This window comes from Neomonachus schauinslandi, unplaced genomic scaffold (assembly GCF_002201575.2).
Source record: "Neomonachus schauinslandi unplaced genomic scaffold, ASM220157v2 HiC_scaffold_583, whole genome shotgun sequence".
NCBI lineage: Eukaryota > Metazoa > Chordata > Mammalia > Carnivora > Phocidae > Neomonachus > Neomonachus schauinslandi.
The window spans coordinates 5,201-27,706 of record NW_025409273.1 but is presented as its reverse complement, the minus strand read 5'-3'; the positions used below and the strand labels follow the sequence as shown (position 1 = coordinate 27,706).

General features: G+C 39.7%; 2 protein-coding genes across 2 annotated transcripts in view; one reads left to right on the top strand and one right to left on the bottom strand.

Annotated features, from left to right (window-relative positions):
- Nucleotides 1-17,025, bottom strand: part of LOC123323738 (succinate--hydroxymethylglutarate CoA-transferase-like) — a gene marked incomplete at its 3' end in the record, with an annotated part of 35,200 nt that extends 18,175 nt beyond the window's left edge. The window contains exon 1 of the mRNA XM_044912211.1: nucleotides 16,893-17,025. Coding sequence (XP_044768146.1) covers nucleotides 16,893-17,010 — 118 coding nt within the window. The remainder of the gene's footprint in view (nucleotides 1-16,892) is intronic.
- Nucleotides 17,026-17,392: 367 nt separating this feature from the next.
- On the top strand, nucleotides 17,393-19,404 carry LOC123323739 (M-phase-specific PLK1-interacting protein). The gene is made up of 2 exons (XM_044912212.1): nucleotides 17,393-17,829; nucleotides 18,879-19,404. Exons 1-2 carry the CDS (start codon nucleotides 17,491-17,493, stop codon nucleotides 19,077-19,079), a joined length of 540 nt encoding a protein of 179 aa, XP_044768147.1. The 5' UTR covers nucleotides 17,393-17,490; the 3' UTR covers nucleotides 19,080-19,404.
- The last annotated feature ends 3,102 nt before the right edge of the window (nucleotides 19,405-22,506 follow it).

The window sequence follows — 22,506 nt, the reverse complement described above, 5'->3', positions numbered from 1 at the left end:
AATAGCCAAGATATGGAAGCAACCCAAGTGTCCACCAAGAGGTGAATGAAGAAGACATGGTGCACAGACACACACACATACACACAATGGAATATTACTCAGCCTTAAAAAAAAAGATGCAGTAATGCTTTTTGCAACAACATGGATAAACCTACAGGGTATTATGCTAAGTGAAATCAGACAGAAAGACAAATAACATGTGAAATCTAAAAAACAAAAAAAAGTGAATACACAAACCAAAAGCAGAATCAGACCTATAAAAACAAATTGATGGTTGCAGAGGGGAGAGGGGTAGGAGGATAGGCAAAATGGGTAAAGGGGAGTTGGAGATACAGGCTTCCAGTTACGGAATGAATAATAAGTCATGGAAATAAAAGGCATAGCATAGGGAATATAGTCAACAATACTGTAATAGCATTGGGTGGTGACAGATGGTAGTTAAACCTGTGATGAGCATATAGCATCAATGTACAGATTTGTCAAATCACTATATTGTATATCTGAAACTAATGTAACATATTATGTCAACTATACTAAAATTTAAAAAATTAACTAATTTAATTAATAAAAATAAAAAGACACACATCAAGAATGAATATTCATGGGAATGAAAGGTACAGCATAGGAAATATGGTAAATGGTGTTCTAATAGCATTGTATGGTGATAGATAATAGCTACACTGTGGTGAATACAGCATAAAATACAGAGTTGTCCCACCATGATATTATACACCTGAAACTAATGTAACATTGTGTTTCAACTATACTTCAATAAAAAAATAAAAAATAAAAAAATGACAAAGTGCTAGAAATTTAAAAAACTGAAAAACTATATTAAAAGGCACACATATGGGGCAACTGGGTGGCTCAATCGTTAAGCGTCTGCCTTCGGCTCAGGTCATGATCCCAGGGTCCTGGGATCCAGCCCCGCATCGGGCTCCCTGTTCAGCGGGAAGCCTGCTTCTCCCTCTCCCACTCCCCTGCTTGTGTTCCCTCTCTCGCTGTGTCTCTCTCTGTCAAATAAATAAAATCTAAAAAAAATAAAAATAAAAGACACACATAAAGACCCATCAGTGTAAGAATTTGGAACATTAAGATTTTTTTCTCTGCCAAAATCAGATCTAAAAACTTTCTAGGGAGAAAAAAGCATATATAAGGGATTGGCTAGCAGAATGTGACTGAACTTCTCAATAGTACTGGAAAATAAAACTTAAAAATGGAACAAAAACCTTAAAATTTTGAGAGGAAAATTTATTTCTCTTTTATTTTTTGTCCTAATTTATTTATTTATTTATTTATTTATTTTTATTATTATTTCTCTTTTAAATTCTAAACCCAGTCAAGCTCTGAGTCTTGTGTGAGGGTAGAAAAAGAACATTTTCAATCATGCAAATTTTCAAAAACTTTACCTTCCCATTCTTTTTTTTTTTTTAAAGATTTTATTTATTTATTTGACAGAGATAGAGGGAGAGCACAAGTAGGCAGAGCGGCAGGCAGAGGGAGAAGCAGGCTCCCCGCTGAGCAGGGAGCCCGACGCAGGGCTCGATCCCAGGACCCCAGGATCATGACCTGAGCTGAAGGCAGCCGCTTAACTGACTGAGCCACCCAGGCGCCCCTACCTTCCCATTCTTTCTTGGGAAAATTATTTCTAGAGGATATGCTCCACCAAAAACAGAACAAGAAATAAGAAGATATGGGGTCAGAAAATGGTGGATCTAAAGGAGGAGAAAGATGAAAGGAATCCTCAGGATGACAGTAAAGAAAATACTAACACAATAGCTGAAATATTCACCCTTATGGTACAGTTGGGAATGAATTAAGGAGAGATATTGAGAAAGTAAATAAAGAAGCCAGACAAATATTAACACAGGGAAAACAAAAAGGTATATATGAGCAGCAATGAAATAAAAATATGAATAATTGTATAATCATAACAATATAAATACTGAATATTTGTCTAGCAAAATTTATTATTTGGTAAGATGGAAAGTATATGTATAATTGTTGGAAAGGTGGTGAAAGAAAGCTAGTCTTTATCACTACAGATAATGCCTAAAAACAAAATCAAGAAGTAGCATTATAATCATGTTAGTTAGAGATCTGGAGGTAAAAACTAAAAGAAACAGCTAAAAGAACTGAAATTCGTTGTCCCTAGGAAAAGGAAAGGGGCAGAGAGACATAAGAGGCTACTGTTTTTCATAATTAACCTTACAGATCTGAAGTATATGTAAAACCTTGATTTTCAAAAATTAAAAAATAAATAAGTTATGTTAAATTCATGAGCAACAGGTGAAGTACCATTTTGCTGTGCTGCCCCCTGCAATGTTGTTGCTTTTTTTAAAGATTTTATTTATTTGTCAAAGAGAGAGAACACACGCACGAGCAGGGGGAGGAGCAGGCAGAGGGAGAAGGAGGCTCTCTGCTGAGCAGGAAGCCTGATGTGGGACTCAATCCCAAGACCCTGGAATCATGACCTGAGCCAAAGGCAGACGCTTAACCGACTGAGCCACCCAGGCATCCCCCCTGCAATGTTTTGATAAGTATTGTCACTCTGAAGCTTTCCCTGATTCATTATTTGCACACACTGCAGCAGCTTCAAAGGGAAATTACAGTTTATTCTCATTATTCGCAGATTCTATATTTGAGAATTCAACTACTCGCTAACTCCAAGATCAATACTGCAGTGCTTCTGCAGTCATTCCAGGACGTGCACAGAATGCAGAAAAATTTCAGTCCCTTGATACACATGTTCCCAGCCGAAGTCAACGTAGGCAACGCACTGGCCTTCTTGGTAGGCAACGCACTGGCCTTCTTGTTTCAGGTCTCATACTGTAAACAAGTGTCCTTTATGTGGTGTATTTTAAAGTGTCACATTTTCACATGTCTGTGCTTTTCTTGGTGATTTCACCATTTAACATGGCCCCTAAGAGTAGTGGTTGAAGTGCTGTCTGGTGTTCCTAAGTGCAAGAAGACTATGATGAGCCTTTTTTTTTTAAGGTTTTGTTTATTCATTTGAGAGAGAGAGAGTACAAGCAGGTGGAGGGGCAGAGAGAGAGGGAGAAGCAGGCTCCCTGCTGAGCAGGGAGCCAGACACCGGTCTCCATCCCTGGACCCCGGAATCATGACCTGAGCTGAAGGCAGACGCTTAACCCACTGAGCCACCCAGGAGCCCCCATGATGAGCCTTACAGAGAAAATACATGTTAGCTGAGCTTTGTTCAGCCATGACTATAACTATAGAAGTTATAATGCTATGGCCCTGAGTTCAAAGTTAATGAAACAATATATATTAAATAAGGTGACTTTAAACAGAAACACACACTTCACATTATGTGTATTAATCAGTGGTCAAAAATGTGTGACCAAAGACTTGCAGGAACTTAATCCTCTATTTCCCCTAGAAGCAATGGTTCAGTATTCACTAATTAGGTGTTCAGTTTATAGAACATAACTACCTCTAATAACAAGAATTAACTGTATAAAAGAGACAAGAGAAAGATCAGTGCTAACTCAGTGAGGAAGCCCTTGACCAGCCTTGGGAAGCTTTGAAACAAAATTGAATACCATCATCAAACAGGAAGGGTTTGGCCATAGGGGAAGGAAAAGTAAAGAAGGTTTGATAAATTGATTCTAAAATTCATCTTGATGAGTATGTGATCAAGAATAGCCCAGAAAAAAATTTTTGTGGAGGGAAGAATATTTAGCCTATGAAATTTTTAAAAAGTATAATTTTTAAAATATATTAACATATGAACAAATGGAGAGAAAAACAGCCATACATAGAAATGAAAAATTGTTATATAATGAAGAGAAAATCTCAAATCAGTGGGAAAATGATAAATTATTTAAGAAAGAGTATTGGGCAAACTGACTATCCATATAGAAAAGAGGAAATGTGATCTACACATGATCCTATTAAGTTCTAAGATCTAAATACAAATGAAGGGGCACCTGGGTGGCTCAGTCGTTAAGCGTCTGACTTCAGCTCAGGTCATGATCCCAGGGTGCTGGGATCAAGCCCCGCATCGGGCTCCCTGCTCCGCGGGAAGCCTGCTTCTCCCTCTCCCATTCCCCCTGCTTGTGTTCCTATTTCTTGATTGTGGAGGTGACTTCACTGGTGTATATATATGTCAAAACTGAATTGTTATTAATTTTTAAAAAAATTTTTTTGTTTTAAGTGATCTCTACCCCTGACGTGGAACTTGAACTCATGAACTTAGGACCCTGAGAGCAAGAGTTACATGCTCTACCTACTGAGCCAGTCAGGTGCAAAACTTAATTGTATAATTTATTATATATAAATTATTTTTAACAATGTTGATTGAAAAACACTTACAGCAGAAAATCAAGACAAAAAAGTTCTGTAATAAACATTTTGTTACCTTTGTCTAGGCGTACTTGTGGAATCTTTTTGTGAATTATATTCCACCAACAGGAGAACCTAGTCAAAGGATATTAATATTTAAAATTTTTATGGGAAGTGTTAAATTGCTGCCCTACAGAGTCATTAGTGATTTACATTCTGCAGTGTATGAAAGTGCCCATTTCACCACACCCTTGCCAATACTGGGTATTAATTTATAAATGTTTGCCAGTCTGGTGAGAAAGAAATTCTTACTGTTATAATTTTCATCTTCTGCTTGTAGATGAAATTGCTATAAACATCTTTTGCTATAGGTACTGGAAATTTTTGTTTGTCTATGAATTGACTGTTATATATATGTTTCCTATTTTTCCATTGGGCTTTTTTCTTTCTTACTGATTTTTTTTAATATAATTTTTTTTTAAGATTTTATTTATTTATTTGACAGAGAGAGAGACACAGCGAGAGAGGGAACACAAGCAGGGGGAGTGGGAGAGGGAGAAGCAGGCTTCCCGCGGAGCAGGGAGCCCCATGTGGGACTCGATCCCAGGACTCTGGGATCATGACCTGAGCCAAAGGCAGATGCTTAACGACTGAGCCACCCAGGCGCTCCTGTTTCTTTTTTTTTTTTAAGATTTTATTTATTTATTTATTTATTTGACAGAGTGATAGTGAGAGAGGGAGCACAAGCAGGGGGAGTGGGAGAGGGAGAAGCAGGCTTCCCGCGGAGCAGGGAGCTTGATGTGGGGCTCGATCCTTGACCCTGGGATCATGACGCAGGTTGAAGGCAGACGCTTAACGACTGAGCCACCCAGGCGCCCCAAGAAATAGGACTTTCCATCACCTGAAAGTTTCCTCCTTCCTTTGCAAACTATTTTTCCCTCCACTCCCAGCCTTAGGCAACATTGCATTTTCTAGAATTTTATGTAAATGAAATCATTTAGTAGGGACTCTTTTGTGTTTGGCTTCTTCCATTAAGCATAATAATTTTGAGATTCATTCATGTTGTTGCATTTTTTTAAAAGATTTTATTTATTCATTTGAGAGAGAGAGACAGAGAGGATGAGCAGGAAGAGGGACAGAGGAAAAGGGGGAGGGGAGGCAGACTCCCTGCTGAGTGGAGAGCCCAACCCAGGGCTGGATCCCAGGGTCCCCGAGATCATGATCTGAGCCGAAATCAAGAGATGGCTGCTTAACTAAGCCACCCAGGCGCCCCTGTTGTTGCATTTTTATAAGTGAGCAGTATTCTACTATATTTGTTATCCATTCAGCTATTGATGGACATTGAGTTGTTTCCAATTTTAGTCTACAGTGAATCAAGCTGCTATGAACATTCACGAACAAGTCTTTGTGTGAACATGTTTTAATTTCTCTTGAGTAAATACCTACTGGAATGGCTGAGTAATATGGTAAGTGTATCTTTAAATTTTAAGAAACTGCCAAACAGAGCTCCCAAGTGCTTGTATAACAGCGCATGAGAGTTCTAGATGCTCCACATCCTCACAACACTGGGAATTGCTCTTCTTTTTAATGTTAGTTATTCTAATGGGTAGATAATGTTTCTTGGGGTGGTTTTAATTTGCATTTCCCTGATGAATAATGTTGAACATCTTTTCATGTAATAATCGGCCATTCATATATCTCCTTTTGTGAATTGCCCCTCTAAGTTTAATACTGAAGTAAAATATTCAAAACCATACAAAAATCCACCAATAGGTGAAATGTTAAATAAGCACTGGCACATTCATACAACAGACTCTCAGGTAGATATTAAGAAAAATGAAACAGATTTATACATCCTGACATGAAAAGTTGACCAAGATATATTTCTAAGTTAAAAAAAATCAAAATATAGAATAGGATGTATAATGTGATCCTATTTTGTAAATATACATAATAACCATAAGAATGTATGTTGGCAGGGGCGCCTGGGTGACTCAGTCAGTTAAGCGACCAACTCTTGATTTTGGCTCAGGTCATGATCTGAGTCATGAGATCGAGCACCCAGTGTGGAGCCTGCTTACGATTCTCTCTCTCCCTCTCCCTTCCCCACACCCCCCTACCAACACACATACATGTGCACTGTCTCTCTCTCTCTTGCTCTCGCTCTCGCTCTCTCCCTGAATAAAAATTATAGTAATAATATATGTTGGTAGTTGTAGGAGCATTCATAAAATTCTATCAGTGGTTAAATCTTGGGGAATTTATGCAGAACTTTTACCAGCTAAGTTATATATTTCTGTAATTTTGCTTAATTGTGATTATGTTTCTAATCAGCAAAAAAAAAAAGCAAAAAGTGAAAACAAAGAATCAACAAAATTAAAGAGAAAAATATTTTCAAGAATAAAAACACATAAAAAAGACCTCAAATATAAGAAGGTATTTTGACATTAGGAATGACTGTACAAGTAATTCTTGTTGCATAGTTCTCCAAAAGTACTGGTCATCTGTACTCAGGTCTCTTTTTAGGGCCCCCGTTTTATTTCAAATGATGCATGAAATATATTTAGGGGTCTCTTCATCCCATAAGTCTCATTTCATTACATATCTATTAAGAGAAGTCTATACTTCTCTACCAATGCCATCTCACAGCCATAATAAATTAGTAAAATTTTGTCCACCGAAGCAAAAACTTTTAAACTGAATTCATTTCACATCAGGCAATAGAATTTTACTTGTATGATCTGAGAAGACACCCAGAAAGAACTTCCCGAGCACATTGAAATCAAAATCAATGAATGATTTTAAAAAGTGAAGAGCATTAACTCTGGAGACTGACTGGATTCAATTTCCTGCTCCAGGACTTACTCCCTACTGAACTTCAAGGTAACTTCACTTCTCTGAGCTTGTTTCCTCATTTGAAACACCTAAATCATAGAGTTTGCAAGGATTAAATGAAATATTGTATGTAAAGTGCTCAGCACACCTTTTGGCATATAGTAATTGCATGTATGTATTATGTAGTCACACACATTACATAGTCACCACCTATTAAAGTAAATTACTTATTCTAAATGTTAAAACAAGAAAAGAAAAACACATGATTGTTTTAAGGAACAGAAATAAATATGACTCTCAATATTCTATACTTAAGAAGGGTATCTACACATCCATATTTTGCCAGTTTGTGAAAGACAAGAATAAGCTGGATGGGAATAAAGGGTGATTATAGGAGGAAGAACAGTTGGAAAGGGCATCAGTTGTTAATTTGTTGTGATATATCGAGCAGCTTGTATATCGCTCTATCTTATTTAGCCTCTAGGATTAAAAGCTATTATAAGGATACGGCTGAGCAATCATGCAAAGAAGTATAATTATAATGAAGGCGCCATCAATTCTATGCTTGCCAGAGCTGCTTCTAAGACTCCCCTGGTACTTGGCCCTAAGGTTTCCAGGACACAAATAAACTTGAGCAACACCAGAGTAGACATAATTGACAGATGCCCACCTAAGTGGCTCATCTGAGTGACAGCAATCATGGCGTCCCTCCCCACTGTCCTAGCCAGCATTTAAAAAAAAAGGCCAAGTCATAAAACAAACTGATCAAATAACAGATCAAACAGAACATGTAATATACACTAAAAGGATTTTTTAATTTGATATTTTACAGAGAACTGACCTACCAGAACTTACGAGTGAGAAAGCAGAAGATGGACATTTTTTCAAAGCATGTTCTCTTAGTCTGCTGAAGCTTTATTTAGAACAGTTAGCAGGATGTTTTCTTTCTAGCATGTGTTAGAAGTCTTGAAAAAAAGCTCTGTTCCTAATAGTATAGTTTGACAGGTAATTATAAGAGTTTAGAGTACTTTAAAAATTAGTATCCACTGGAATACATTCCAGGGAAAGTAGAATTTCGGAGCTGTAAAAAGTTGGTGTGGGAGTGATGCCCAAGTTACAAGGCAATCACACCATTTAGAGACAACCAGAGAATAGTTAGGTGGGTAATAACTTACAAAAATTTATAATCCACCTCTGCTGACACCCTGTTTCTTAACAACTGTCCTTCACCTACAAGAACTTGGCTATTACTGTGGGATTTGCAATCAAACAGGTTTTAGAACTGTTGGGTGCCACTATTTTAACGAAAACTTGAGAAGTTTATAGGAAGAACATGTAAAAAGATCAGACAGGGGGCTTCTGAGTCATGAATAAAGCACGCCACAACCAAAATACAAGTCAGTGCTAATCCACAATCCCTCTGCTCTTCCAACTTCCCAGCTTTCTTTTGCAGTTAGATTGGGGTGAAATGCCTGGGGTCTGGCCAATGAAATGGATAGGCACAAGTAACACAAGCCAATTCAGGCCTGATCCTTAAAAATATCCCACGAAATCCTCCAGGCTTCTCTTCTCCTACTACTGTGACCTTGGAGGCTGCAAGTTTCAAAGAGTGAAGCTAGATGTGCAAAAAAGATGTTTTTATTGTATTAAGCCACTAAGATTGTGGGCTAATTTGTTACTGCAGCACAACCAAGTCTATCATGACCACTAGAGATACCCAGCATTGGAAGAGAAAAATGGTAGCCTCTAAGCAATATCACAGCATCAAAGCTAACAACTGATAAGTCCATTTCAGGACAGTTTTACTGTCTCTTTAGGAGCAATCTTCAAACTGAGATATGTGAAGACTTTCCTAAGAGATACATGAATCATTTTAAAGAAATCAATTTCCAGGTTTTCAACTTCCATACATATTCTTGCCTAAAACTGATCAGCCTATGACTAAGCCTTCTTTCATAACCCTTCTCCCCACTAAGCTAAAGAAAAGTATATTCCTCACACATCTCAGATCGTACTCTCACCTTAGTTCATATTATAAAATGTATTTAAGTGTTAAAAACTTTTTTTTTTTTTAGGAGGTAGACCACAATACAGATTGGTATGTGGAAAGGAGGAACACTAGCAATTTATAGACTTTATAAATCAATTTAAAGTTATAGAATTTATAACCAAAAGTCAGCAAGCCCGAGGAAAAAAATTCAATGTTCAGGACTCATTAATGGGCCATCCTGAAGTTAACTACTCAGATGATCAGAAGTGGTTGAACCAGGAACTGGTGGAGCAAATGACAGTTACTAACTACTGAAAATGAGTGCTCACAAACCCCAGAGGCTCCTTGAACTCAATGCTGGTGGTATGGCTGTCCTCTCCGAGAAGACTAACCAAAGGTAAGTTATTTGCACAAATAAGAAAAAGGCATCCCTTCTAGAGAACTGGCAAAACAGTGCTCACTCTAGGTTGTTGATGAAACACTGTCATAAGTACTTGAGGGAAATTATAATTTAATCACAGCAAAGAAGAAAATGTGTGTGTGCAGGGAGTGGGAGAGGATGTTGCAGTGTTAGACTGTGAACAGGATGAGCCCTCTTTTGACACAAAAAAAAGATACTGAGTCCTATTTTACAGAACACTGCAAATATTTAACTAAGAGGAATAGAAGGGAAGGGAAGGGAAGGCATAGGAAGGGGCAGCCTGGAAGAAGTGTGTAGGGTGGATATGCATGTGAAAAAGAATATGTTTTACAATTTGATTTGCTTTTAACAGCTTCCAGTGGGTAATTCTGAAGAGCAGGAGAGATGTCTAGAGAATTTAGGATGCTTTCTGTGTGAGGGTCTACGGAACCCTCCCAGAAACTTCTCTTCAAGTAGTAAAGATAAAAATTACTCTTCAAGGCTTTTAGTTTTAGGGGATGGAGAAAGGAAAACAAAGAGATGTTTCCACGTACAGAGGCAGAACTTAATGTGGCCTAGCATATGTTCATGTTACAAACTCTTTAATACTGTTAATACAGATTATCAAATTGTCCATGAGAAAGGCAGTATTTATATTGGCACCAGCAGTGTATGAAAATGGTATTTATCCTCCATCATCTTCCATAACCCTGGATATGATCTCTTGGTTTTATGGGACTTTTTTTTACTTGTTTGTTGCAAATTTGACAGTTAAAAATTTGCATGGCACTGTCATTTTAATTTGCATTTAATGACTTCTGAAATTAAATTCTGAAAGTTTTTCATATTTGTTCTCGTTTCATGTCTTCTCTTATAAATTATTCTTATAAATTCTCTTATAAATTATTTTGCCCCATATTGCTAACTCACATTTATCTTACTATTGATTTGTATGGATTCTTTATGCAGTAATAATATTAACCTTTTACCATTTATTTTTTGTGAAAGTAACTTTTCCCTATCTCTTGTTTGCTTTTTTAGTTATATTGGAATTTCGCTTTCAAAAAAATCATTTTACTGGGGTGCCGGGGTGGCTCAGTCATTAAGCGTCTGCCTTTGGCTCAGGTCATGATCCCAGGGTCTTGGGATCGAGCCCCGCATCGGGCTCCCTGCTTGGCAGGAAGCCTGCTTCTCCCTCTCCCACTCCTGCTGCTTGTGTTCCCTCTCTCGCTGTCTCTCTGTCAAATAAATAAATAAAATCTTTAAAAAAAAAAATAATTTTACTTTCCACCTCTGGTATTTATTTCAAGATTCCTCAAGACTACCCATATTTCCAGTGATTTGCTAAAAGGATTCAGAGGACTCAGCATATAGTTGTATTCGTGACTAAGGTTTATTACAGTAAAATGATATATGACAGGATCAGCAAGGGAAAAAGACAGGCACAGTCTGGAAAAATCCATGCACAGGCTTCTCATGTTCTCTTCCTACTGTGAGGAGCCACAGTTGGTGTGGGAGCCAAGCAGCTTCTGTCTCCAGAAACAAACAAAAAAAAGAGCAGCATGTCCAATGCTTCTGCTCAGGGAAGCCTATTACAAACTCAGAATCTAAGGTTTTTACTGAGGGCTATTCACAGAGACATGCTGTGTTTCCCATGTACCAAAATTCCAGACCAGAGTAAAAGCAGGTTCACCATAAATCACAAGGATTGTACAAAACACTTAGGCACCTTATTAATTAGGAAGCAGTTCAAGTGCCAAGTTCCCAGATGTCATCCAAGGGCTAAACTTCTAAGATGGTCCTTTTAAATACAGCAGCCTAAGTTGGCTCAGTCAGTTAAGTGTCCAACTCTTGATTTCAGCTCAGGTCATGATCTCAGGTCCTGAGATTGAGCCCCACGTCGAGCTCCACACTGGCTGTGGAGCTTGCCTGAGATTCTCTCTCTCTCCCTTTGCCCCTCCCACTCTCTCTCTCAAAAAATAAATACATAAAAATTTTAAAAATTAATAATAAAGACAGCAGCCTGAGGCCTGCTATGTTAACTCTTTTCTGCACAGGTACCAAGTTCTCCCAACCCTAGATTATATAAATGCTTATGTATAGGTGGGTTTCCCATTTTAAAAGCTTTTATTTTCCTATTTAAAGATTTAAGCTGGGGCGCCTGGGTGGCTCAGTTGGTTAAGCGACTGCCTTCGGCTCAGGTCATGATCCTGGAGTCCCGGGATCGAGTCCCGCATCGGGCTCCCTGCTCGGCAGGGAGTCTGCTTCTCCCTCTGACCCTCCTCCCTCTCATGCTCTCTGTCTCTCATTCTCTCTCTCGCAAATAAATAAATAAAATCTTTAAAAAAAAAAAAAAGATTTAAGCTATCTAAGGCTTATTTTTTTCTCTTTTAATATTAATAGTTGCTTCTTGGATAAGCAATTAATATTTTTTCTTGCTTTCTGGTTTTTTATTTTTATTTTATTTTTATTTTTTAAAGATTTTATTTAGTTATTTGAGAGAGAGAGAATGAGAGAGAGCACACGAGAGGGGGGAGGGTCAGAGGGAGAAGCAGACTCCCTGCCGAGCAGGGAGCCCGATGCGGGACTCGATCCAGGGACTCCAGGATCATGACCTGAGCCGAAGGCAGTCGCTTAACCAACTGAGCCACCCAGGTGCCCACTTTCTGTTTTTTTTAAACACTTCAGGTTACCTACAAAATGTATGTATTGTTTTTATAATTGGAAAAATACAAAAATACAACTTCTAGTGAAATTAAAATTTTATTTTCTGATTTCAAAATAAAAATTTGTGTCTTGAAAACAATAGTTATACTCTCTTAGGTTTTCCTTCATATTGAAGTACTCTGTCAGCAATTTTATTCTCAATGAAAATTTTTGTGAGTTAATGCTTTAACACCTGTGTTACACCTGACTAAAGAATATTAGTCTCCAGGGGCACCTGGGTGGCTCACTCAGTTAAGTGCCTTCATCTAGGGTCACGATCCCTGGTCCTGGGACCGAGCCCCCACACGAGGAGCTGCTTCTCCCTCTCCTGCTTCCCCTACTTGTGCTCACTCTCCCTCTCTCTCTCAAATAAATAAATAAAATCTTTAAAAATATATATTAAAAAAAAGAATATTAGTCTACAGGAAGTCATTATGTATAAAACAATTCACCTGTGTTTGACTACCACAGAAAATGCATACATGCTTAGAGTTGAAAAGAAGATGATTAACAGTAAAGTTTGGCTCTCAGAGAATCCTGAGAACAAGTTGCTTCTAATAGTTGCTTTATCAATGAAAATATTATGTAGGTGATAGTTAAGTGATCCACTGTGTTCAGTATAGGCCTAATCCTATCAATGACTGAACTAATCACATCCTAGAGATACCCTGACTTTTTTACTACAAGAAGTCTTTAACATGAAACAGCTAATAACAGGACCGCTATAAGAAAAAGAGATAATCTGAAAGTTGCAGGAAATATTAAGTAAAGCTTATACTCTAAATACACATACAAACATCTCTATACATAAAAATTATTAAACACACTCCCCTGTAATATAAAGTATTTTACATCAAAAACATATGTTTTTAATATTTACATTTATGCATTTTTAGCCTGAGAGTAAACACAAGGTTCTGGATCAGAGATCAGAGTTATTATTACTTACACCAAGAAATGTATCACTTTTCCCACACCTAATACGCCACAGGCATTGTAACAAGAGCCAGTTGGTTAGGCCGGTCCATACAGGGGTTGAACCACAGGAAAGGTCCCCAAAAGTATGAATCTGGGAATATGTGTATTATAGTTGCCCAACTGCTACCTTTCCCTGAGAAAGGCAGGAAAAAAGCTAATCTTCCTAATGTAAGCAAATTCTCCTTAGAAAAGGAAAGGTCTTAGAGTTCTTACCCTTTGAAATGTAAATAAACGTCTCCCAAGGGAAGATTAACTTCACAAGGTTTACAATCTCAATCTTGAATGTCTCCCAGGCTCTGAGTTTTATAACCCTTTGACAAAAGAACAAACTTCCTGGGCATTCTCTAACAATCTAATCTCTTAACAATCTTTTAACTTCCAAATCTTGCCCTTTAACCCAGGTTCTAGTTTTCTTGGCTTACAAAGCTGTGACCATGCAGAAACATGAAAATATACACTTCTTGAAAATACACAGTAAAACAAACCAAAACATTTATATTTGCAGCTCTTGTTAATATCGGACACCTCCTAAAATATTGGCTTTCACACCCTTTCTGGAGAGCCCTGGGAATTCCTCAGAGGTGCCCCAGAAGCCTCTTTTCAGAGGGCCATTTAGAGGTGCAGAGTGCGCAAGGCTCTGAAACCCCAATTCCTGCTTCAAATACAGCCTATCTGCTCTCAAAATTTGGGCTTCCAATTGTTTTTTGAAGATGAGGCTCTACCAAAAAAAAAAAAAAAATTGAAATCCATTGGGGGAAGAAAAAACAAAAAATCTTAGGCAACCTAAATAAAATAAAAATCCTGTCTTATAGAAACAGACATGGTTCCATTTACATTTGCACTTAAATTTCCTTGGCTTGGTGCTCTTACTTGCATTAATGTGAGATCTATAAAACACACACCACCACAAAGTTAACTGATTATTACTGGGGCTCCCCATATAGTTCACAGGTACTCAGAAAGTTCCTGATGTTCTGTCTGTTGATGTCCTATGTATACAATGCCATTTGAAAAAAGTACCTGAACACTTCCATGAAAGCACTGCCCTATCCAGTATCCTGTTTTCTACTGCCGATCCTCCCTAAACAGTGCTGTAATTCTCTTTTGGGGGGAACCCAAACCTCTGTTGCTCACAAAAATAAGAAGTGCCCTTTTCTCTCCACAGGACTGAGACTTCAGGCAGCAGCCACCATACTCTCATATCCACCATCCCAGTTCCTCTCTTTTCTACTTCCATGTAACCCAACATAAAACTTCATCCCCCTCCCCTCACCTCTCTTCCCCTGCACTCACCACCATACAAATAAATTCAATACAAATAGATGCCTCAGACCCACCAGTTCAGGCACCCAGATTGCAATTCCCATGCTAACAAATGGGAAGATTCTAGCGACATTTATAAAAATTCAATATTAAGGTTATATGTGTTAATCTCTAAATCTAAAATAATATGCTATATAGCACTTTCAAATTTTTACAATGTTTATTTATCTATTGCATTTTTCAAAGGGCAGACTGGGTGGCTCGGTAGGTTAAGCGTCTGCCTTCGGCTCCAGTCATGCATGATCCCAGGGTCCTGGGATGGAGTCCATGTCAGGCTCCCTGATCAGTGGGGAGTCTGCTTCTCCCTCTGCCCCTCCTCCCCACTCATGCCCTCTCTCTCTCTCTCTCTCTCAAATAAATAAATAAAAATCTTAAAAAAAAAAAAGACAGACTGATTGCCAATTTATTCATCTTTACTTGGGGAAAAAAAAAAAACTCCTGGGATTCAAGAAGCCTGAGTTCTGGTTGCACCTCTGTTATGTGAACTTAAGCAAGTCACTTAACTTCTCTTGGCCTATTTCTCATCTCTAAAAAGGCAAATGGCCTATTCTCAAAAGGGATCCAAGTGGAATCTGGAGTTTTCATATAATTATTAAGGATTAACTCTCCCTCAACCCTCATACATACCTGCACACCTGATGAAGGGCACACTGTCATGTATAATCTGTCAAAATTTTGCACTGTATTTCTTTCCTTCCCCCATTTCTTTTTTTTTTTTTAAGATTTTATTTATTTATGTGACAGAGAGAGACACAGCTGGAGACGGAACACAAGCAGGGGGAGTGGGAGAGGAAGAAGCAGGCTTCCTGAGGAGCAGGGAGCCCGATGCGGGGCTCCATGCGGGGCTCGATCCCAAGACCCTGGGATCATGACCTGAGCTGAAGGCAGACGCTTAACGACTGAGCCACCCAGGCGTCCCCCCTCCCCCCTTTTCTAATGCAAGTTCGTATGTGTAGACATATGAACAAGACATCGCTACAAGGAAGAATATTCTAGAAGTGTAAGCCAAGTAAAAACACAATACTATATTTTAATCAATTCTGCAAATCATTTGCCAGTTATAAAAAAAAATCAACAAAGGTAATTTTGGTCCCCACCACCCTCATTTTTCTGCTCCCTTTACCCAAAAAAGTAGATTCGTTGATGGTATAAAAGGTAAGACAAGTGAGAATCGCTGAACGATAATGATGTGACCGACCCAACTGTTCATTCAATAAATATCTGAGTGCCCAATTACCAGGCATTAAGCTAAGCACCAAAGACAACGGCCAAAAGCTAAATTTTTGGCCAAGACAGAAATACACACTAAAATGGATAATCTGGGGTCCTCACCCTTTAACTGCATCACTAAGCCTTGATGGCATTATCCTGACTTGATCGATTCTACAACTGTGTCTAAAGGAGAAATTAGATGAACAGAATTCCCTCAGAATAAGTAACAGAAAGCCACTTGTGTCTCCACTCCTCAAGGAGGATGCAAGCTGAGAAGACATCACACTGCAGCTAGCCTTGTCACCCTGCAGGTCATACACACCTGCAAGGTGTATAGGCCGACAAGCCTAGGTCCCGGCCACCCGCCGGGCTGGGGTTTCAGGAGTCCTAAAGTTCTTTAAGATTGTTTTCCACGAGCTGATCTGACGAGTCAGAGTGTACTACCATTCCCACACTCTGAGGGGGTAAAGAAAGTTCTATAAAACGGTAGTAAATTTAAGCCACATCTTTTAAATAAAATCCTGGGACAGGTGTCTGGCACAGACGCGTGTTTTATTAGACATGAGGTGTCATGCTTGGATTAGCACATTTTTCTTTATAACCAAACGTCTATGAAACAGTCAAGATTTTCAGAGCTTTCGTCAAAGTGTGCTCTTTGAAAATCAGCATCTCTGCCTCGGAGCCTCCTCCCTAACCCGCTTCCATTTACCAAGAACAAGGAAGGGAGTAAAGTCCGACATTAGTTAGCACAGCCTCTCCCCCCAGTTCTGCAGAGCTTACTCTGAAATCCTTTCTGAAATGCGGCCGGGTGTACCTTTGCAAAGTGAGTTAAACTCGGAAGACGAGACAGGGTAGGCGTAAGGGACAGAGGCGAGGCGTCCGCCCAGTACGACCGCGCAGGGGCGACCTCTCGGCCCCCGGCCCGGACGCCGAGCAGGGTGACCCCGGGGCGGCCGGGGCGCGGGGCCAGGCCGGCCGCGGGGCCACCGAGCGAGGGCCCCGAGAGGCGGGAAAGGCCAAAGGGTGGGCTGCGGGGGCAGGAGACACTTCGGGAAAGCGCGGGCACTCGCCCCATGGCGCCGCCCGAGGGGGAGACTGGGGCCGGGGTTCCCTTCGCCGCCCGGACCGCGTCTCGAAGGGTACCTGACTGCGGGCGGCCGGTCCACAAACCCCTCCCGCCGCCCGGGCGGAAGAGAAGGCGGGTTCTCCGCAGAGCCACGACCCTCGCCAGCGTCGCCAGCATCGCGCGCCTCTCAGACATCCTAGGTCTGGGCGTGAGGGAAGAGCGCAGCGCACGCGCCGCCCGCCGCCACAGGGGGCGCCCGCGAACACCTCAGGCCCCGCCCCCCGCCCACTGGGCGGGGCCCCGCCGGGCACTGTTTGCCCGGCAGTGCTTCCCGGGGCCGTGTTTTCCGGGCGGCGCGTTCCGGCCCGCGCAGTCGTCTGGTCGGTCGGTCCCGAGCAGGCACCGCAAGACCGTAAAGGCCTTTGCTGGAGCCGAGTGTTCGGCTTCTGTCCTTTTTCTTTCTTTACTTAAATCTGCTTAATCTCTATCCAATTCAGTGACCCACTTCTACCCTGCGCCTGACGGAACCTTTGTGAGGCCGGAACCGATATGCTGTACCGCGCTGGCGGCCAGGGGACTGTTTTGGCAGAGGACCACCGAGTCTGTGAGAAGGGTTGGTCGGGACAGTTCCGGCGGGAGAACGCGGCAGTGAGGTCCTCGTCTTCGTCTCCTGATATGCACCGACAGAATTTTCGACCCCCGACTCCTCCCTACCCCGGCGCGGGTGTAGGAGGTTGGGGTAGCGGGAGCAGCTTCCGGGGTACCCCGGGCGGAGGCGGACCGCGGCCGCCCTCCCCTCGGGACGGGTACGGGAGTCCGCATCACACGCCGCCGTACGGGCCCCGGTCTAGGCCCTACGGGAGCAGCCACTCTCCGCGACACGGCGGCAGCTTCCCGGGGGGCCGATTCGGGTCTCCGTCCCCTGGCGGCTACCCTGGCTCCTACTCCAAGTCCCCCGCGGGGTCCCAGCAGCATTTCGGCTACTCCCCAGGGCAGCAGCAGACCCACCCCCAGGTAATAATAGCCAGCGTTTGCCGAGCTCTTACTGTATGGCAGGCATGGTACTAATAATAATCCCTTTACATGGATTATTTTGTCTAATCCTCTATGAGGTGAGATACTATTGTTGGCCCTGTTTTGCAGATGAGTAAACTGAGGCTGAGAGAGAAGTTAAGTAACTTACTTTAGGTGACCTTACGTAGCAGAGCTGTACTTTCTGCTTTGAGCTGGTACACTGCCATTCCTACACAGATTTCCCTAATTTCCTGTCCTTTGCCAGGAACCTCGCCAGTTCGTCTGAGTAAATTATTCTCCGAGGGGTGAAAAAGCGAATGAATCCCCAGCGTAGAGCTCATCTGAGTTAAAGGGTTACAGACTGGTGCCATTTTCCTTACACTGGCACGCTTTTTTGGGCAGGGCGGGGTGGGGGGCGAAGGTGGCGGAGAGAGGAGCTTCAAACTACACTGGCTCCTGCTCCAAGTCTTCTTAAGGAAAAATCGGTGATTTTGGAAGTTTCCCATTCCTCTCAGTGAGAGTGAACACAGGAGACCGAGGGAGTATTTCTGGTGTGTCTAAGATTTCTGCGGTTTAAAACTTGAACGGTTTCCTACTTTTCGTTGTGCTAAACCAACCCCACCCCTTTTGAGTCTGGAGCTAAGTAGATAAAATTTCATAGGATGGAAAGGTTCTTGAAATTTTGAAGCTGTAGGGTTAAAAAAAAGTTTTAATTTCCTTCCAGAAAAAAGGTGGAAATTTTGAGGAAAATTTGAAACACAATTTATTTTATCACCAGTTGTTAGTTCTGCAAAGTTATTACATTAGAAATCGAAAAGTATTTGAGCTGACAGTTGGCATGGAATTATTAATACATGAGTATGTCAAATTGGCTTAAATACTTTTACAAACAAAAACACTAGATTAAAGGAAGAATGGACTTTGCATTTGAACATGTTTGGGTTCAAAACACAACTTTTAACTAGGAATGTGATCCCCACTAGCTTTAAAAAATAAGTGCCAATTATCTCTACAAAACATTTTTTTAACTGATGATTTTTTTTCTAAAGGGTTCTCCAAGGACATCTACACCATTTGGATCAGGGCGTGGTAGAGAAAAAAGAATGTCTAATGAGTTGGAAAATTATTTCAAGCCTTCAATGCTTGAAGACCCTTGGGCTGGCCTAGAACCAGTATCTGTAGTGGATATTAACCAACAATACAGCAATACTCAAACATTCACAGGCAAAAAAGGAAGATACTTTTGTTAACATTTCTGAAATTCACCCGGAAGCTTCATGTGTCAGGAACATCTTGGACAAAACTTTTACTCATGTAATTAAGTTGAACCCTAAGATGGTGACTTTGAATAATTAGTTGAGTCTTCTTGGTATTTTTCATCATATCAAGTATTGTTGATATTAGAAAAGACATACAGTAGAATAACTTGCAATATTTAGCTCTTTGGAAGTGCCTACCACATTTTAGAAGATTTACAGTTTCCAAATATTTGAAGTTCATGGTTATATAATGGACATTTGTCTTTCAATGGTTTTCCAATGTTTTAAAATAAAACATTTTGTTTTTCTAGATATATTGTGGTTTTGTCATATGCTAAAGAAGTAGAATTATTAAAATAATGCCTGTAATCACTTGCTTAGAATTCATAGGTAAATATTTTGCATACTACTTTTGAAAATGAAATAAACCATCCTTTGAGCTGTAGACAGTTCTATATTTGTTCACAGGGAAAGAGGGTGAAGGAAGAGCACAGAAAAGAATTCTATTCATATTTATTATAACCATTGTTCTTTGTGCATATTTTATGTAATGCTTTTGTAAGTTCATTGAAACTTGATTGAAAGTCACAGAAACCCACTTAAAGGGTATTTATACTTTTTATACTCATTTAACTGGAAAGGGCAATGATAGACCTATTTCTTGCATAGATAGATTAAAGTGTTCTGTATCTGAATTTTTCAACATCTCTCAATATTATGGAGTCATTTTCTCTTGAGCCAAGGAAGATGGGTACCATCTGAAATCACTTCCTTTGTGAAGAGAACATCTCCCAACACTGTCCATCCCAGGAAAGACAGATTTGTCGTGCCTGGATCATGTTTCTGTAGTCCTGAACTAATAATTGCCCAAGGCAGTGAGGCCTAATTAGCTTGAACTATGAACCTCCCCTATAATGAGATAGGGTCCCATAATCTTCAGCCCCACTAGGCCTGCCTGGATTCGAAAAGCGGTTTTCCAAAGGAAGGGCTGCTACGTGTGTATACCTACATTAACTATTTCTCCCCAAATATTTAAACAAAACAGTCTTCTAACAGTCAGGCTTTTTAGATATCTTGAGATCACAACATGATGAAGATAGAGCTAGTTAAAATTCTCTTTAAACATTCCCAAAAAGAAACATCTAAAAATGAAATGGTCACACTACCTATTTGAGCCATACTCAGTTCTTATCTGTTAGGTCTCACAGAGGCAAAGAAGAAAAGGAGAAGGGAAGGAGTTTAGACTAATAGAAGCTCCACAACAGCCAGGACTATTTCTACCAATTAAAAGCTGGATGAGTTATTTAACTTCTCTATGCCTCAATTTTTTCATATGTAAAATGAAAATAGTACCCATATCATAGAGGTGTTGTGTTTGAGGATTAAAAGGGTTTATATGTGTGCAACTCTTAGGCCAGAGCCTGGCACATAGTAAGCACTCAATAAATGGTAGCTATTACTTTCTCATTCACCCCTGTAGAGCCTCAGCTGTTAGAATGATGTCTGGGAAATAGAAGGTGCTTAATAAATACTTGGTGAATGAATGCAGACATTCTGATTATAACTACTGTATTGCTCTGCCTTTTCTCCTGTTATAAAAGGGGTAGTAAATTAGTAATTTTCCCCAATATTTCTTTATTCTCTAACGTCTTTCCCAGATGATTTGAGGTCATGAAGTATGATGAAAATTAGAGCAAGTAGAATACTTTTGTAAACCTTTTAATGAATTTTATAGGTAAGAAATACTATAGGAAAAGGCATTTGGAAATAATTATTAAACCACCTCTTAAGAGATCACTGGGTTATTGGCAAAGATGAAAAAGGAAGTCAGAAAGGATTTTGTGCCAATGTATTCATAGCATATTTGGAAGATACACAAATTGTAACAGTTCTAATGGTTTACGCGCATCTTATTTCACTGTACTTGTAATATTAAACAACTAAATGTAAAAATTCTTTCTTGCCAAGTCACCAACATCCACTTCCTGAGCTGACCTTTTCTGACTTTCCTAAGAGAAACTTTTGTCCTCAGGAAAGGTGCATTACTGTTTGGCTCTAGTTGGTAGTGTATTCAGTTATCAAAATTCTTGCAACATTGATAATTTGGTTTGTTTCTATTATTAGTCTATCTTTGTTTAGCTGAATGAAAGAATTGATCATTCTTTAAAATGAAAATAATTGTTTTTTAGTGTTCCAAAATACACATTTTTATACCTCCATAGAAATGCTATGTAACTTAGAAAAATTTTTAGTTAAGTATGCATCTTAAATATTCAGGTAACTAAAGAACAGAAGTTGGGTCTTCAAACAAGGGTGTGTGCACTTCTGGGAGTCTTCAACCTTCTAAGGGAAATGCAGGCATAGAAAACTTTCCAGATCCTCAGTTCCCATATATATCCCTTTGTTAAAATTACCTGTCTAAAGAACATTTCCATGTTCAGTGGATCATGCCAGTTCTCCTTTTTACCTCTGCCTTTTGATTATCACCCTCTCCCATTTTACATAAGAAAACTATGGCAAGCTTGTATTTTATAAAAATAACCCCAATAATATTTCAGGTCCCACATAGTCTTATAGAACCTTGCACTACCCCATCAAGATGTGAAATTACATCCCTTGCCTTTCAACCTGTTCTGAACAGACCTTTCTGACTGCCCAATTTAAGAAAGTATGGTGGAAGTTTTCGTTATGAGTGAAGTGTGGTCTTAGAAATGGGTTTATTGGCCCATGTGGAGATGTTCAGAATTCAGATACGTTGTTAAGTAGGAAATAGTATAATGACAGTTTTTGTTTAATGGCCTTGCCTTTTTGTTTCCTGACTTCAAAAAAACCATTTTTTCCTGTGGGTGAATCATGTGAAAGTAAAGCAGAGAGCAAGAACATAACATGAAGGTAAAGTTACCTTATTTTTAGGCAACAAACAAATAAGATTACTTGCCTCCTCTATTTTAGAATATTCAAAATTGGTACAAAAGCATGGTGAGTTTTGGTGAATGCTGTCAAGCAAACTATTTTCACCATTCTCCATAACAGTGAAGAGCCTGATAAATATGTCTCAAACCTGTCTCAGCATAATTAGCATGGTTTCAAGGAGGAAGAAGTTAGAAGTTCCATGTTTATTTGTGACATACTAATACTAGATTTTCCAGTGAAAAGATCCCATATCAAAGGTAAGTTCATGACTGTATGTTTTTCAGATTCTTAGGAGAAACATTCTTATTAACCTTAGCCAGTTCATTATCAAATTCTGTAAATCCATATTAATTTTTTACCTGGCCCAACTCTTCGTTATTTCCTGTTTTTTCATTCTTAACATGTATTTAGGTTTAAGTTAACATAAATATATTATGGGTTTTATTGTAAATAAGACACATAATAGTCATTGGTATACCTTGCATGTTTCCTGAACTTGCTAGTG